The 15,539-nt window shown below is 36.3% G+C and overlaps 1 protein-coding gene across 2 annotated transcripts; it reads left to right on the top strand.

The window, feature by feature from the left end:
• The first annotated feature begins 646 nt into the window (after window positions 1–646).
• IMPACT (impact RWD domain protein) lies at window positions 647–15,088 on the top strand. 2 transcript variants are annotated; one of them, XM_070942337.1, is made up of 11 exons: window positions 647–744; window positions 2,347–2,475; window positions 2,862–2,914; window positions 5,268–5,330; window positions 6,035–6,120; window positions 6,697–6,822; window positions 8,147–8,241; window positions 12,429–12,502; window positions 12,893–12,983; window positions 14,256–14,390; window positions 14,849–15,088. In XM_070942337.1, the coding sequence occupies exons 1-11, from the start codon at window positions 703–705 to the stop codon at window positions 14,915–14,917; spliced, it is 963 nt and encodes a 320-aa protein (XP_070798438.1). In that variant the 5' UTR covers window positions 647–702; the 3' UTR covers window positions 14,918–15,088. The 2 variants fall into 2 exon arrangements, with proteins under 2 accessions (XP_070798438.1, XP_070798437.1); XM_070942336.1 differs by having other exon boundaries at window positions 6,694–6,822.
• Window positions 15,089–15,539: the final 451 nt, after the last annotated feature.

Raw genomic sequence — 15,539 nt, 5'->3', positions numbered from 1 at the left:
ATTAATTTATTATTTTTTTTTGTAGAAAGGTTTCCATAACTGATTCTAGAAAAGTATCATCTCTCCTTTTGACATTAAAAAAAAATGTTCCCGGTATATTTCCTTCTTACTCCAGCCAATTGCAAACTCACGTCCATATTCTTGTTCAGAAAACTACATTTAAATCACATCGCACATCATCCCTATTAATTGAAGCATGGACCCAACCAGAGCTGCAAGGAGGTTTTCCTAAAAAAAGGCAAGATTTGGTGTTCAAATAAACCCAGATTCTAAATAACCCCCCCAATACATCAGTTTTAAACTATATTATTCTTATTTATTTGATACATACAAATTAATGTATAGAAAAATAGATTTTTAAATAAAAACCTGGAAACCCAAAGAAGCATCTGGGTTTAAAAACCCAGCACTGGCAACCCTGCACCCTACTCGGTTTACGAACGCGATCTCTTTCTCACAATCATCCGCCCCAAGCCCGAAGACCCCCAAAGCGTGAAGGAAGCTTCCCGGGCGCTCTTAGAAGGCTTTCTTATCCCGGGCTCTCTTATCTCTGCTTTGCATTCAGTTGAAATGCGGGAGGAGGCAAAGAGCTTCAAGCGCACCACTGCGCGTGCGTGGAGTGCAGACACAACTCGTCCGGCTTTCCCTTCAAAGGATCTGTGAAGTTCCGTAGGACAATGAGACCCACCTTTCGTGGGAGGAATGGCGGCGGCGCCGAGCGACTCGGAAACAACGCAAAAGCAAGTAAGCAGTGCTCGGCTCCATGTGATAGGAAAGTGGTGGTGATGGTTCGGTTTTAGCCAAGAGGCGAGGAGTTTTGTTCTGAGAACATGACAAAGGGGGTGGGGATAGGGGATGGGCTCGAAGGGAATGGTCAGATTTGGGATTCTCTCCCACATTAGAAACATCCGGCGACCAGGTGGCCACGCAGGGATCAGATATAGTAATTCAATGAAGTTCGTAAGTGGGGAGTTGAAGCAATAGGCGCTTGCAGACCATGCTCTGAGATACACTGCCTTTGAACATGGAAGTTCTACTTAGCTATATCATTGTTAGTACTTTTCAAAACATCTATCCTTTACTATTCATGTCAAAAGAGAAGGTTGCAACCGACAAAGCCTGTAAATTTCACAAGTCCAAGCAGACTCGGGAAAGCGTCAAACAGGTGTACAGCAAGCTGTGGGTGCCATCCATGGATTCCATCAAGCCTATAGGTTTGAGAAGCTAAAGTGTTTTGAAAGAATGCTCAAAATCTGTGTTCAAAATCCATCATACCTCTCCACTCTTTGGCAATCTTGAAATATCAAGAAAAGTGGGGGAGTGGGACTACTAAAGCCTAGAACCTTGCAGAATTGTGTGTATTGTTCTAGATCTCTCTTTTTGAAGTTCAAGGAACATGTTTATTTCATGCAACTTTCATTTCCCTTAAAATTATAAAATATTAAAAATTTATTTACCCAGTGTTCCTATTAGTTTCATTTCCTCAACTATATCTTTCCTACTGACATGTTAGGTCAAGGCACCTACACACACACACACACACACACACACACACACACACACACACACACTTTCCATGGGTTTTCTCAACACCTTGAATATATAATATAGCAATAGCACTTAGACTTATATACCATTTCACAGTGCTTTACAGCCCTCTCTAAGCGGTTTACAGTGTCAGCATATTGCCTCTAACAATCCGGGTCCTCATTTTATCGGCTTTGGAAAGATGGAAAGCTGAGTCAACGTTGAGCTGATGAGACTCGAACTGCCAAACTGCTGGCAGCCAGCAATCAGTAAACTGCAGCCTGTAGTACTACATTCTAATCACTGCGCCACCACGGCTTAATATAATAAAAATGTGCTGGACTTCAAAAAACAGAAATAGATGATACTTTGTGCTGGGATGTACAAAAATCATACACAACAGGAAGTTAAAAAAAAATCACTGTTTGTTAAAATGTGCATATTCTTCTTACCCAGTATTTGAAAGTGGTGATAACATCAAATATTTATATTCTGCAGTCTGATATATATATGGTTGGATTGCTAGATCCTGTTGTAGCTGGATCTTTATGTTGGGAGCTTTTTTATATCTCTAATAAAAGCTAATTATATATCTGAGCTTTATCTTTTCACTCTTTCACTGCAAACACCTCAGAGTTTCTAGACAGGTATTTATTTCCATTCTCTTTCAGCTATAATTGCAAGCCATTTCTGAAAAGAACTTGCCAAGAAAACTTCAGGGACTTGTCTTAAAGAATTGGACATGATTGAACAGAAGGGGGAAAAAAAGGGTTCAAAGTAAAATAACTTAAACTAATTACATATAACATCATTTTGCAGACCGAAGAAATTGAAGCTCTATCAGCTATATATGGTGATGAATGGTGCACTGTTGATGAAGATGAGAAAATTTTTTGCATTAAGATTAGTGATTGCTCAGCACAGCCAAAGTGGACTCTCAATTTGCAGGTAAGTTTATAGTTATATAATTGGGACTATACTTTGAAAGTAGACCTCATCAGAGTATAGGGTTTTTCTTTGTAGGTTTTTCTTTTTCTTTCTCTAAAACAATTTTAATGTTAGATATAGTTGTTTCTTTTAAAAATTGCTAGTAGTGCATACAGTTCTGCAAAGAGTTGGAAAGGGGGAGAATTAAATGACCTTTATGCTCTCAGATCTGTTTATAGTAAAACAAATTGTACTTACTTTATCGTATAGGACTGTATAGTCTAAGACTACATCTTTTTGTGTACTTTTATAATATTACAGTATTTCAGAATTGATCTTATGGATATTTTTCCCAGCTATTTTTTAAAAGAAGATACTATTGTTAGTTGACTGTTAAAATCTTGCAGGTGATTCTGCCTCCTGAATATCCAACTTCAGCACCACCTATTTATCAACTTAAGTAAGTACATGCTTTCCAGAACGATATATCATTTTAATAATAGGCAACTCTTAACTATAATCCTCCCCAAATAATTTTGTTATGCTGTAACAGAAACTCTAAAATATTTTCATTTTTTTTAGCTTTCCTCCATAGCAGCCACACCTGTTTTATTGCCAGACATCCAATAGCTGGTGCTATGTAGCTTATATATAGCTTTAATTTCTGTTTGAGGTATTTTTTTTTATAATAGCTATTTTGTTTTGTTTCAATTTTCAATAATCTTATGTTTGTGTTTTATTTTGTGCTACTTTTACTTTGGTCTGTATTATTTGTTGGTTCTGTGGTTAAACTCTGCTGGCCAATCTGTAGATTGTGAATATGTAGTATATAATGGAACACAATGAATGAATAAAGAAATTCATATTCTTTAAAGAGTTGGGAGAAAAAGGATGCACTTATGTAGAATTGGAGGAGATCAACCCTGACTGCTCTTTAGAAGGCCAGATCCTGAAGATGAAACTCAAATACTTTGGCCACCTAATGAGAAGGAAGGACTCACTGGAGAAGAGCCTAATGCTGGGAAAGATTGAGGGCAAAAGAAGAAAGGGACGACAGAGAAAGAGGTGGCTGGATGGAGTCACTGAAGCAGTAGGCATGAGCTTAAATGTACTCCAGAGGATGGTAGAGGACAGGAAAGCCTGGAGAAACATTGTCCATGGGGTCGTAATGGGTCAGACACAACTTTGCAACTAACAACAACAAAAATGTAGAATTAACATAGAAAAGACCTGAATAAACAGAAAGATCTTCAACAATTATTCAAAAAATACAATGGGCACCTCACACCTCTCAGAGAGGGAACATTCCAAAGTGCAGACACCAACTGAGAAGATGTGTACCCATATCTACAGTGTTTCATTATCAGGGTTCTTGATTATCAGATTGAGTTCTTGAGAAAAGAAACAGAGGATATGTGACCCCCTTATGAAATAGATTATCTGGATTAATTTCAGTCTGGAAATGGTATTGATCGCTCTAGTGAATGGTTGCTGGCAAGATTTAGATGGAGGTTGTGTATAACCTTTCAGTAACATTAAATATCATCAACCGTGATACTTTGGGGGGATTGTGAGTGTTGGGGATTGGAAACATTTTATTGCATGGTTCTTTTGTTTTCTGAGTGGGCAGTCCTAATCAATCGTCAAATCCTTGTATAGTCTAGGGTGGGGTACTCAGGGATTGGCATTTCTATTTTTACATATGTGTGAAGTCGCAGGGAGAGGTCATCCAGTAATTCAGGATGTTGAATAATGAGTAGCTAATATAATCCAGTTTTCCTCTCTGACTGGGCATGCAGTGGAAGATGTGTCAAGGAGACCCTTTGTTCAGCTTCAACTGGTGTGCCAATTTGGCCTTTCTAGGATCTGCCCGATAATGGTAACAATAGTTTATGCCCCTAATCTCTTGGTTATATTACTGCAATTTACACTTCATGGGGTTGCCCTGAAGGCAAGTTGGAAGGAGTGTGGCACTGAATGTCATTACCTGCATGGTGATTAAAAATTAGTAGAATTGTATCAATTTTGTGGGAGTGCATTGATAGCCAGTAAGCATTCGGATACTGTTCAAAGTGCTGTTAATCCATTATGGCTCGACTTCTCATTACCTTTATTTACTACTATCTGATCTGGATAAATTCTGTTTGCCCAACACATTTAGACCAGGGGGATCTTGTAGGTTCCTTCCCCTTAAGACATGAAGGTGGTAGACACTCCAAAACAGACTTTCTTGGTCATAACTTCCTTTCCCTGAAATAGCATACTTCCCATGGTCAGGTTGGCTCCCTCGTTACTGTCATTTTACAAGAATGTTATAACAGTGGTTTTCCAAAGAGCCTTTGATAGAGGGGTATTACCTGACTGGAAGCAGCTGCTGATGGGGCATTGACAGTTTAGATCAGAGTTTCTGAACTTCAGCAACTTTAAGACATGTGGATCAACTCAGAATTTCCCAGCCACACATCTTAAAGTTGCTGAAGTTGAGAATCACTGCTTCATGCTAAGACGAGGCTAGATGTGGAAATGTTCTTATTCTGTATTTTATTCTGTTAACACTAGGCTACTTAAAAACCTAATTATTACTTAAACATGGATGTTCTCCAATTCATTGGAGAACCTAGGATGAATTGGGGAGCGTATATGTTTATATAATAATTATACTCCGTACAATATACATTAAAAATTTAAGCGTAGATATTTAATAATTATATTGTAACTATACTTATTAATAACTTGCAATTTTGATGATACATAAATAGGATATGGTTTAGAAAATGCTTTCAATAGAAACTGACATGCTCATTATGTTCCAGTGCTCCTTGGATTTTACAAAAGGAATATGCAGAACTGGCAAATCATCTAGAAGAAATCTATGTGTAAGTAGTATATATTTCTATCCTGTTTTAAGGTACAGTTTTAAAAATGTACAGTATTTGTATTTTTAAAAATCTAAATACTGATAATTCCAGCAGGTGGCAGTACAATGCAAAAAGTATAGTAAAACAGATATGTTTCCGAAAAATTTATATACCTAGATTTTAGACAGGGAGAATGGGCCTCTTTTCTTTCATGATCGAGAATTGCTTGAAGAATTATGTTTGGGATCCAGAGATCTACATGATCAAAATGTATGTCAAGTTAAATGTCATACATTTCTGCAACAAAGTACTGCCTGTCCCAAATTGCTTTTGCAAGTCGTCTTAATGTTATATGGTGATTATTGCACGTAATAAAGAGACATTGCAGAAACTCTTGTGTTTGCTGCAGCACAACTGTGCCTTCTAAAGCTTCTAGTTAAACCCATGCTAAGAGATCTGAATAGACTCATTTTGGGAAAGCCCCTGAAGTTGAATGACATAGGTACTGATTGGTGTTCTCCATTTGGATCATTACTGTATGTAAAAGTGATTTTCTGGGAGAAAGTTTAGAGAAAACAAAATTGGAATTTTACATGAGGTCAGTTTACCTGGTGCTTTGTGGGCCTTATTCTGTGATATTAAAATATAGGATTTTTCGCATTCAGTTCTTATTTCTAAATTAAGAGCTTCTTGATATATCATCTGTAATTGGCTTGTTTCAGACAGAACCTTGGTGAAAGCATTCTTTATCTGTGGGTAGAGAAGATACGTGAGATTTTGATAGAAAAATCCCAGTCATCTGAATCGGGTAATATGCAATGTGTTGTTTGGCCTCTTTATATAGCAGGAAATTGGCTTATAATTGAAAATAAGTAGAAGGTATTTGTGGACAAAATGAAATGTAGCAATATGAGGGGCATTATGGCAGCATAGCAAATAGGCCAAACTTTTTCACTTTGAAATGTTAGCCATCTTGCCTGTCCACTTACCTGTATTTTGGTTTCTATATATGATTTGCATAGTGTCATTTTAGTATTGACATAGGGTCATGTTTAGGTGCATGTTGTCGTTTCTGCAGTGTTATATTTCAGAGAGTGAGCAGGTGAAATATGCAAGCTTTATGAATTGGATAGATCGATAGATCAATAGACAAACAGTCAGACAGTCAGACAGACAGACAAAGTGTTACATATTTCAGGTTTGATAGAAAACACATAAAGGTCAGGAAAATACTACAAGCACCTGTAAATCTTCAAATATAAAAAGTACATAAAGATGTAGTGGGCAAAATAGCATGGAAATGGAATTTTAATATTGATTTCTTTAGAGCTCTTGCCACTGAAATACTGTAAGTATTAACTCGCATTGATTTTTTTACCAGTAGGCTCAGATAATAAAAAAATTACAGAAGAAACAGATGTGGACTATGAAGAAGAATTTGCACTGGAATATGAACTTCTTCCAGATTGTACAGCTATAAAGTTGAATTTTGATCTGTCTGAAAAAAAAGGTAAAGTTGCTATTGCTGTCCCATTATAGTTCACTTAAGCTTATATAACAATAAAGAGGAAAAGCAGCTCAAGGGATATGAGAACATGAAGCCCCTATGAAGAGAATGAGATCATAACAACAGAGAAGTTGCTCTACAGTATATTAAGACAAGTCACTGGTTCATCTAGCTTTGTAATATTAACACAGATTGCCTTCATCATTAGGAAATGAGAGTGCTTTTTTCTTCTTCGATAATGGGATGGACATGGATCTCCTACTTGTCAAACATACGTTTTACTATTGTACAAAGGTGTGACAGGGCCATGCAGTTTCCTCTTCCCTATGTCCATATGTCAGATATGAATATCTGAATTGGGGAAAGTGTTGAAATAAACACTGCTTCGGGATCTACAGCTCTGGCTACATAGGATTCCAACATACATGTGCATATACATATACATATACATATACTGTAAATATTCATATATAGTTGCTTATATTTCTATATCTCAGATATTTGTTAAGACTGTGCAGTCCTTTGGATCTGATTTTTAGAGATACTTCATAATGCACAGGGTTCTAAGCAAATATGTCAGTTTCTAAAATCTAGGTCCCAGTTGAAACAAGAAAGGAACAAATAACAGAATTCTAAGATGAAGGAATCTTAATTCCTTAACCTAGTTTTCTTGGTTCTTTGTAAATAGTATAGCGAAATATTGGTGATTAGATTATTTGGGCTAAGTGTGAATTTTTACTTCTACAGTCTGTTTCTTTGTATTCTTCTATCTCAGTGTTGGCGAACCTTTTCGGTACCGAGTGCCGAAACGGGAGCACACGTGTGTGAGGGGGGCGCCAGAAACCAGAAGAGCAGCTCCTTGGCGCACATGCGCGGGAGCGCCAGAAACCGGAAGAGCAGCTCCCCCGCGTACATGCGCGCGCCGGAAAGCTAAGCTTCCAGTTTCCGGCGATTGTCTGGTTTCTGGCACACATGGAACCCGGAAGAGCAACGAAAGACGGCTGGCATGCCCAGAGAGATGGCTCTGCGTGCCACTTCCAGCATGTGTGCCATAGGTTCGCCATCATTGTTCTATCTTGTTTCCTCGTTTGAGCTAACCCATGCTTTGCATTTGGCTGAAAAACAGGATTAAAGTCTTAAAAGCAATAAACATAGAAAAGGAAAATTTTAAAGATTGATGAACATGACTAGAAATCATTGTTTGTTATTAATATTTAAAGAGCCCAGAGATAATATTTGTGAAGAAAATATTTCAAAATTCTATTTGAAATACGTAGGAAGTTCAGTAAGCTATCCTTGCACAAAATCTGAATTTTTCAATTTTCAGATGAAGAGTTACCTCCAATTTATCATGGGAACCCAATTACAGACCGACGCAGCACATTTCAGGCACATTTAGCACCTGTTGTGTGCCTCAAACAGGTTAGTAAAGCCTGCTTTCAATCAATCATGTCATTATGTTATCCAATAGGTTATACTTATTGGTTCAGCATATTCACATCTATAAATTAATTGAAAAACATCAAAGAACTGCTTGATAGTATTATGAATTTGCAGACCTCACTATCCCATTCAGTAATTGATTAATCTAGAAGTTCATATATGGTGGAGATTCTGATTTTATTTTTTTGGCTCTAATGTCTGTAAACTGCAGTATGTTACAGCAGCTTTTTTCTCAGGTTGAGTGGTCCTATGGGTAAGTTGTTATGAAGAAGGATTTTCTGATTATGTGGATTTGGAAACAGGGCCATGCTGCTGCTGCGGAAAAATAAGTACTATATCAATGCATTATGTTGACTGATGAACAACTGGAAGTGAAAATAGCATTTGGGTATTTTGCTTGTAACCTATGCAAATGTGTGGGAAATGTGGTATCAAGAAAAGACAATTTGGTGCGTTATAAATTTAGCTTACTGTCTGGCAACTTATAGTATCTATACCGCTTCTTTATAGACAGGCCCATTAGTACGTGAATTGCAAATGAATGAAAGATTTAACATAGACTAAAACAAGATCAGAATGAAGCTAGAGAAGGTTGAGACATGGATCATAGACAAGAATGATGGATAACAAATGAGACATGAGAAAATAATTGTCTGGGATATTAAGAGGCTTAATACTACTGAAACAAATACTAAATTCCTGGACTAACTCATGGACAAGCAAAGGAAACCAGTTAGAAACTTCTATTGTCTTATGAAAGATATCAGCCTTTGAATGGGCAGGATAACAAGACTGAATGAAGGAAAAAGAATAAAGAATTCTGAATGCTGTGGGAGACATAGCAATGTGGCAAAGTACTCAGGAGGGCAGAGTATGACATCTACTTTAGTGTGCATCAATTCAGGTAGAACTTTTTTCTAAGTGGGTTAGTGTGTAAGATGATATATCAAAAACAAATATTTAGGCACTAGCTGCTAATTAGAGAATATTATTTTCAGACAGCAACACCATGACTTTCCACCTGCTTTTTCTCCAAAACTCATCCTGGCTGCATTAGTGTAGCATCGACACTAAATCTAGGGAAAATTTCTAACTAGCATCTGTGTTGCATTTTTATTACAGTAAACACTCTTTAATAGTAAGCAATTTTTGTTCTGTAATAATAGAATTACATTACCGTATTTTTTGGAGTATAAGACACACCTTTTTCCCCCCTAAAAGGGGGTGAAAATTTAGGTGCGTCTTATACACCAAATGTAGCCCCGCCCACCCACTGGCCCCCACCCTTTGGCCTCTGCCTCGCAGCAGTTACCTCCTTGCAAGCAAACAGGAAGAAAAAACAGCTCCTTTCAGCTTCAGCACAACCTAATTAGCACAAGTTGATTGCATCAGCCTCCCGACTCTCAGCTGATTTGCTCTCAGCTGTTTTGCGCAGGACTCTGCTGCTTGCTGCAAAGAGGTAAATTACTGGAACAGATTTTTTTTCCTTGTGCTAATCAAGCTATGATGAAAACGAAAATGAAAGTAAACAGCAAGCTGTTTGCTGTTTGCTGCAACGAGGCAAAATTGCTCAGAGGCAGAGGGAGATTTCTTTTTCTTCTTTTCCTCACCAAAAAAGGTAGGTGCATCTTATACTCCGGTGCGTCTTATACTCGGAAAAATACTGTATTTTTAATGCGGGTCTGATATCTGGACTGGATCATTATCTGTTGGTATCTAAGTTAGTTTGCATGGAAAATAACCAGTAGTGGATTTCACTTACTTTCGCTACTGGTTCAGAACTCTGAGTGCGAGTGCCCGCTTGCTTTGCTTGCGGTGCTTCTGCGCATGCACAGAACCTTCTGCACATGCGCAGAGCATCCGTGATGACGTCCGGGTAGGTGGTTGGAGCCTCCCGCCGCTGCTACCGGTTCGCTTGAACTGGGGCGAACCGATAGAAACCCACCACTGAAAATAACATTTTATTTGGTGAATCATCATTTTCTTTTTCCTGGTGTGTTTTTATTCAAAAACATCAAGGTTTTAATTACAAGCGGCATCTTTATCATTAGATGTTCAGAAACTATTAAAATAGAAAGCCAGGATATAATTTTAATTAAAAACAGTTACAATTATTGTATTTCCTGTCTTGTCTCAGATACTTATATTGGCAAAATATACAAAAATACAGTAGCATGACAGGTAGATAGCTGGGTGGAACCAACTATATTAATAGGCAGTGTTGCAAGTTATCATTCAAAGATTTTGACAATGCCAGTTTATCTACCTCTACTATCATGTCTTTGTGACTAAAGGATCCTATAAGATCTCACTTATGGTTATGCAACAGTCACACAGATCAGAGAACAGCATGGGTGGGCAGATAAAATATACACACAAAGCTCCTATTGATTATAAAGTCCCTGGTTCTCCTCAGGTTATTTGACCTCAGTGCCCATTATCCATAACTACTGCGATTAAGGTTTTTATTGATTAGGCTCCACCAATATCTGGAAGACTATGGATAACCCACTTGTGGGGCCCATTTGTTTTGGGATATGTTCCATTACACTTAAAAGTTTTTAAAGAAAAGCTGCTTTTCTTCATGCACGTGTCTCATGATGTTCCGATTTATTCCTTTTTACGTGTGTTGTGGAACATTTTTGTTATATACAAATGAACCTATAGGTAATGATAGCACTCTTTATTTAGCCACATTGACCTCATTGGTCACTTGTCTTGGCCTTTTAACTAAGATCAAGTATAGGAAGAGAGAGATATTGTATATGAGAAGTATGAGCTACACTTCAGCAGTGTTCTTCTCACTGACACAGTAAGAGAATTTGCTTTGAAATAATAGAAACACAACAAAGATAAATATTGAAGATGTATTTTGATGACTCTAGAGGAATGACTTTTCTCTTTTGAATTAAATGCTGTTTGCTTGCCAGACATGTTTTCTCAAGCTCTCAGAACTTTAATATTGTTTTGCTTAAAGTGGTATTAATTATGCATTGTTTATTAAAACAGTTTCTTTACCCAGCCTTTATTATATAGGGAAATGTAATCTCTCTGATAAGAATAATACAGTTGTTACTATATTTGAAGGGAGACAGGAAAAAGACAACTTAAAAAGTACACCCTAATTATTTATTGAAATCTTTTGTGACTGTAATGCAGACAATGGAAACAGATGTGTTAGAGAAGACATATTTATTACTACAAGCTAACCCATTGGATTCTGCAATTTACTAGGAAGGATGCAAGCAAAGTTAAAATATTTCAGTCCTATACATTTTGATTTCATAGAAGAAAAGCACTAAGTATAGCGACTTAAGTATCACTAATGGGTTAGTCATACTTAGAACAGATTTCCTGATTTTTGTAAGTGTATTCTTAATTAGGCCCAAATCTAGATCCAACCCAACAATCTGAAATATTAATGTTGAATACCAAAGATTAAATCTGCTAACTTAATTACTGCTGTTTCATATTTATCCTCGAAGATCATTTGAGTTTCTATAAATTGGATAGTGCTTTTTTGTGGCATCTGATAAGAATTGATTAGTTTTGACGACAATATTGGTAATATTATTTCTACCATTTAGTGTGGAATCTGAGAGCTGCTCTATTTTCTATGTATGATAACACCATCAATTTATAACTTGTTTTTACATCTCTTTCCACAATTTTTTCTTCTACATTTTTGCCTGCTTGATTTCTTTATTTTATCCATAACGCTTATTTAATATAATAATAAATGCCTTGCATCCTAAATTCCTACTCAATTCAGTTAAGGAGGAAAGTTACTTCTGGGCATTTGCCATCTCCCTGTTGTCTATTCTTATCATCTGTTCCTAAGAATTTACCAAATCTTAGAAGCAGAGTTCCCTAAAGGAGCAATTTTGTGATCTCTTTTCTATTGAAGGGAAGGAAGTTAGAATTCAAATTTATGTTTCTGCCCCAATTGTCAGCCAAGAGTGCTTCTCAAAAGAGCTAGAAAGTACAATCTATTCTAAGAGAAAGAGAGTGTGTTGGCTAAAATATGCATTTTATATTTTCAGATCAAAGTTGCACTTAATTGTATTCAAATATACAAGACTTAAGCATCAATAAGTAGTTTGCAAAATCTCCAAGTAAAGTGTATAAATCCTAATTATTGCCTGAAACTTTATTTTTCTTCCAAGGTGAAAAATATTCTTGCTGAGTTGTACAAAAATAAGAAAATAGCCAGTGCTACTCACAACATATATGCTTACAGGTGAGTAGCTAAGATTTGATAGTAATTATTGCAAAATAATGAAGAGGATAAAAGTCTACTAAATAATGATCTGTCTCTTGGGTCTATATCTTCAGACCCAATAGAATTACATGTGATTATTCATGAATTATGGGGGTGGGGGTTATTATTTTATTATTTTATTATTTTTCTTTTTATTCTTTTTATTTCTTTTAAATAGCGTTTTTATGCCCTTGTAAGCTGCCTTGAGTCTCCATTTGTGAGTAGGCAGCAATATAAATTTTACAAATAAATTAGTCATGGATTTTAGAGAATTTTATAAAAGCAGTAGCTTGATAAGCAAGCAAATGTAATATGATATAGAATCAGACACATATTTCCATTGTGATCTAGTATTGTTTTTATTTTAAGGATATACTGTGAAGACAAGCAGACTTTTTTACAAGATTGTGAAGATGATGGTGAAACAGCAGCCGGGGGTCGTCTTCTCCATCTTATGCAGGTGAAAGGAATCAGTTGGTAACAAGATATTTTTCATTCTTTGTAGCCATAACATTTATGATCAGGAGATTCATAGCCATAGCATTCTAACCAGACAAACTTTTGTTAATGGGTACAGTGGCCTATTTGAGAGGATTATTTGTTATTTAGAATATTTTTATCAATGATGGGTGAAAATTCAGACAAGAGATCAATAATTGGTATATTGAATGAAAATATTACTAATTTTCAGAATCATAAAGTGGCAATTGGTGTTTAAAGTTCTCCCGCTTATCTCTAACTTTTTCTTGCCTATGATTCATATCGCTGCCTGGACAGGATGAATAATTTTAGAATGAAGTACCATATTTTTTGGAGTATAAGACACACTTCCCCCCTCCCTAAAAGAGGCTGAAAATTTGGGTGCATCTTATACTCCGAATGTAGCTTTTTTGAAGCTTTTTTTCAGCCCTAATGAGATGCTAGCGAGTGAAGCGATCTCCTGCGCTTCGCCTGCTTTTCTCATTGCTGCTCCCTCCAACGATCAACTGTGCTTTAGAAGCTGTTTTTCAGTCCTAATGAAGTGCTAGCTAGTGAATTCGCCTGCTTTTCTCATTGCTTCTCTCTCCGACGACCAGCAGTGCTTTAGAAGCTGTTTTTTATCCCTAACCAGGTGCGTTTCCCCTCCTATTTTCCTCCCCAAAAACAAAGGTGTGTCTTATACTCCGGTGCATCTTATACTCTGAAAAATACAGTAATATCCAATCATTTCTTTGTAGACTATAAATCCATCATCGAAAACAAAATTGTAGGTTACATTATCTGATAAAGCTTAGATTGGAAAGGCAATGCTAAATTATATGGCGAATAGGTAAGATCTAGGTTTGCTTTGCCTTGGAAGAATACGGAAAATAAATATGAAGCATCTAGCCATCTTTTCAGTTGTTGCTGATGGTCTGACTGGCAGAATAAACAGGAGTTTAAAGTTACAGGAAAGAACATTGGACCTATTATAACTTCCTCCTTTCACCTATTAGAAAGCAGAAGCTCTGCTTTCAGAAGTTTTTGTTTAAAACTATATATCAAATTTGCATGGTGTCTGAAAATGATTTAAAACTGATTTAATGGCATCAACCACAACTATGAAGATGGCTTGCTTCAAGTCATGGAGTCAATGCTGCAAAAGTTGGGTTGAGCTGACAATTAAGAAATGCTCGTTGTATGTAACAAAGTGAATTAGATGGTTGTAAATCATCTTCTAAATATGAATATGTATGTGATTTTTTTAATATAGATCCTGAATGTCCACAATGTTTTGGTGGTGGTATCCCGCTGGTATGGTGGTATCCTTTTAGGACCAGATCGTTTCAAACACATCAACAATTGTGCCAGAAATATACTTGTGGAGCAAAATTACAGTAATCTGTCTGTAAGTTTTTAATAAAATATCTATAGCAGTAGCTTCCTTCTGATATGTTTCTTTTGGTATGGGTAAGGGTAAAGCTGAAATACATGTCTAATCAGTGACAATGAACATCACTACTACAGTAGTATCCTGTAAGTGAATTTATCGAAGTGTTTTTTATTTAAGAAAAAATTATGAAAACTTTCTTGCAAGTTTTTCTCATTTAAACAATTATAACAATTTTATTACTTTTATAACCAATTTTTACCCAACACAAATTTTAATTTTAAATAATTTATATGTATAAAACTTTCCCCAAAGCATTCATGAAATAGGGATAAAGTAAGTGTAATAGAATATTAATTTTAGGTAATTAACCCCGACTATATGCTAGCAGTGTTCAGAAAAGAATGTGATCTGTGTAAAACGGTAACAATTAATTAGATATGTTTATCTGATTTTTTTATAATTTATTTCTCTAGCAAAATTCATCTAAGCCTCTTGGAAAGAACAAAAGAATGAGAAAAGACAAGAAGAAAGCAGAACATTGACGTATTTTGCAGAATTACATAGCAGTATTTCATCTTTCGACTGTCACCACTCAATGACTCTATATGACTTAATATTCTAAACCTTTTGTTCCAAAAGCGTGAAAACACTTTGCAGTAATAAAAAACATTTTTGTTCGTAAGAAAATTCAGCAACTACAGCAGTAGCAGCAGATTCAGAAAACACTTTCAATTTGTTCACTGTTTCAGCTGCTGAAAAATTAAAGTCTTTCAATATAAAAGCTTCCCTCTGAATTTAGTCTTTGTGATGATTAAATGACTAAATGAGAAAGACAGAATTTCACTATCTTCTCTTTGTCCTTCTGGGATAAATATTTTAATAATGTATGGTAGTAAGAATTTGCTGTACCAAGCAACCACAAAGGGGGGGGGAAGAGGGGAGAAAGAGAAAATAGTATATTTTGTTCTAGATTGCTGCAACCAGGGAAGCTTTATTAATGAACCCTGCCTTAGTGCAACACTGTGAATAGCTACGTATTGATGGAGAAGCCCTTGCATTTGGGAGCAGCTTGCAAAAGAAATAATGTTGATATTTGCTTGCAAAAAAGCAGCCAAGGAAGGGTGGATTTCCAACTATATAATTCTTACTTTGGGTGATGTGCAC

This window comes from Pituophis catenifer, unplaced genomic scaffold (assembly GCF_029215685.1).
Source record: "Pituophis catenifer annectens isolate HBS135680 unplaced genomic scaffold, rPitCat1.0.hap2 SCAF_3, whole genome shotgun sequence".
In the NCBI taxonomy this organism is placed as follows: Eukaryota; Metazoa; Chordata; class Lepidosauria; order Squamata; family Colubridae; genus Pituophis; species Pituophis catenifer.
Note: the sequence above shows the minus strand (reverse complement) of the source record. Positions and strands in the feature narration are given on the sequence as shown.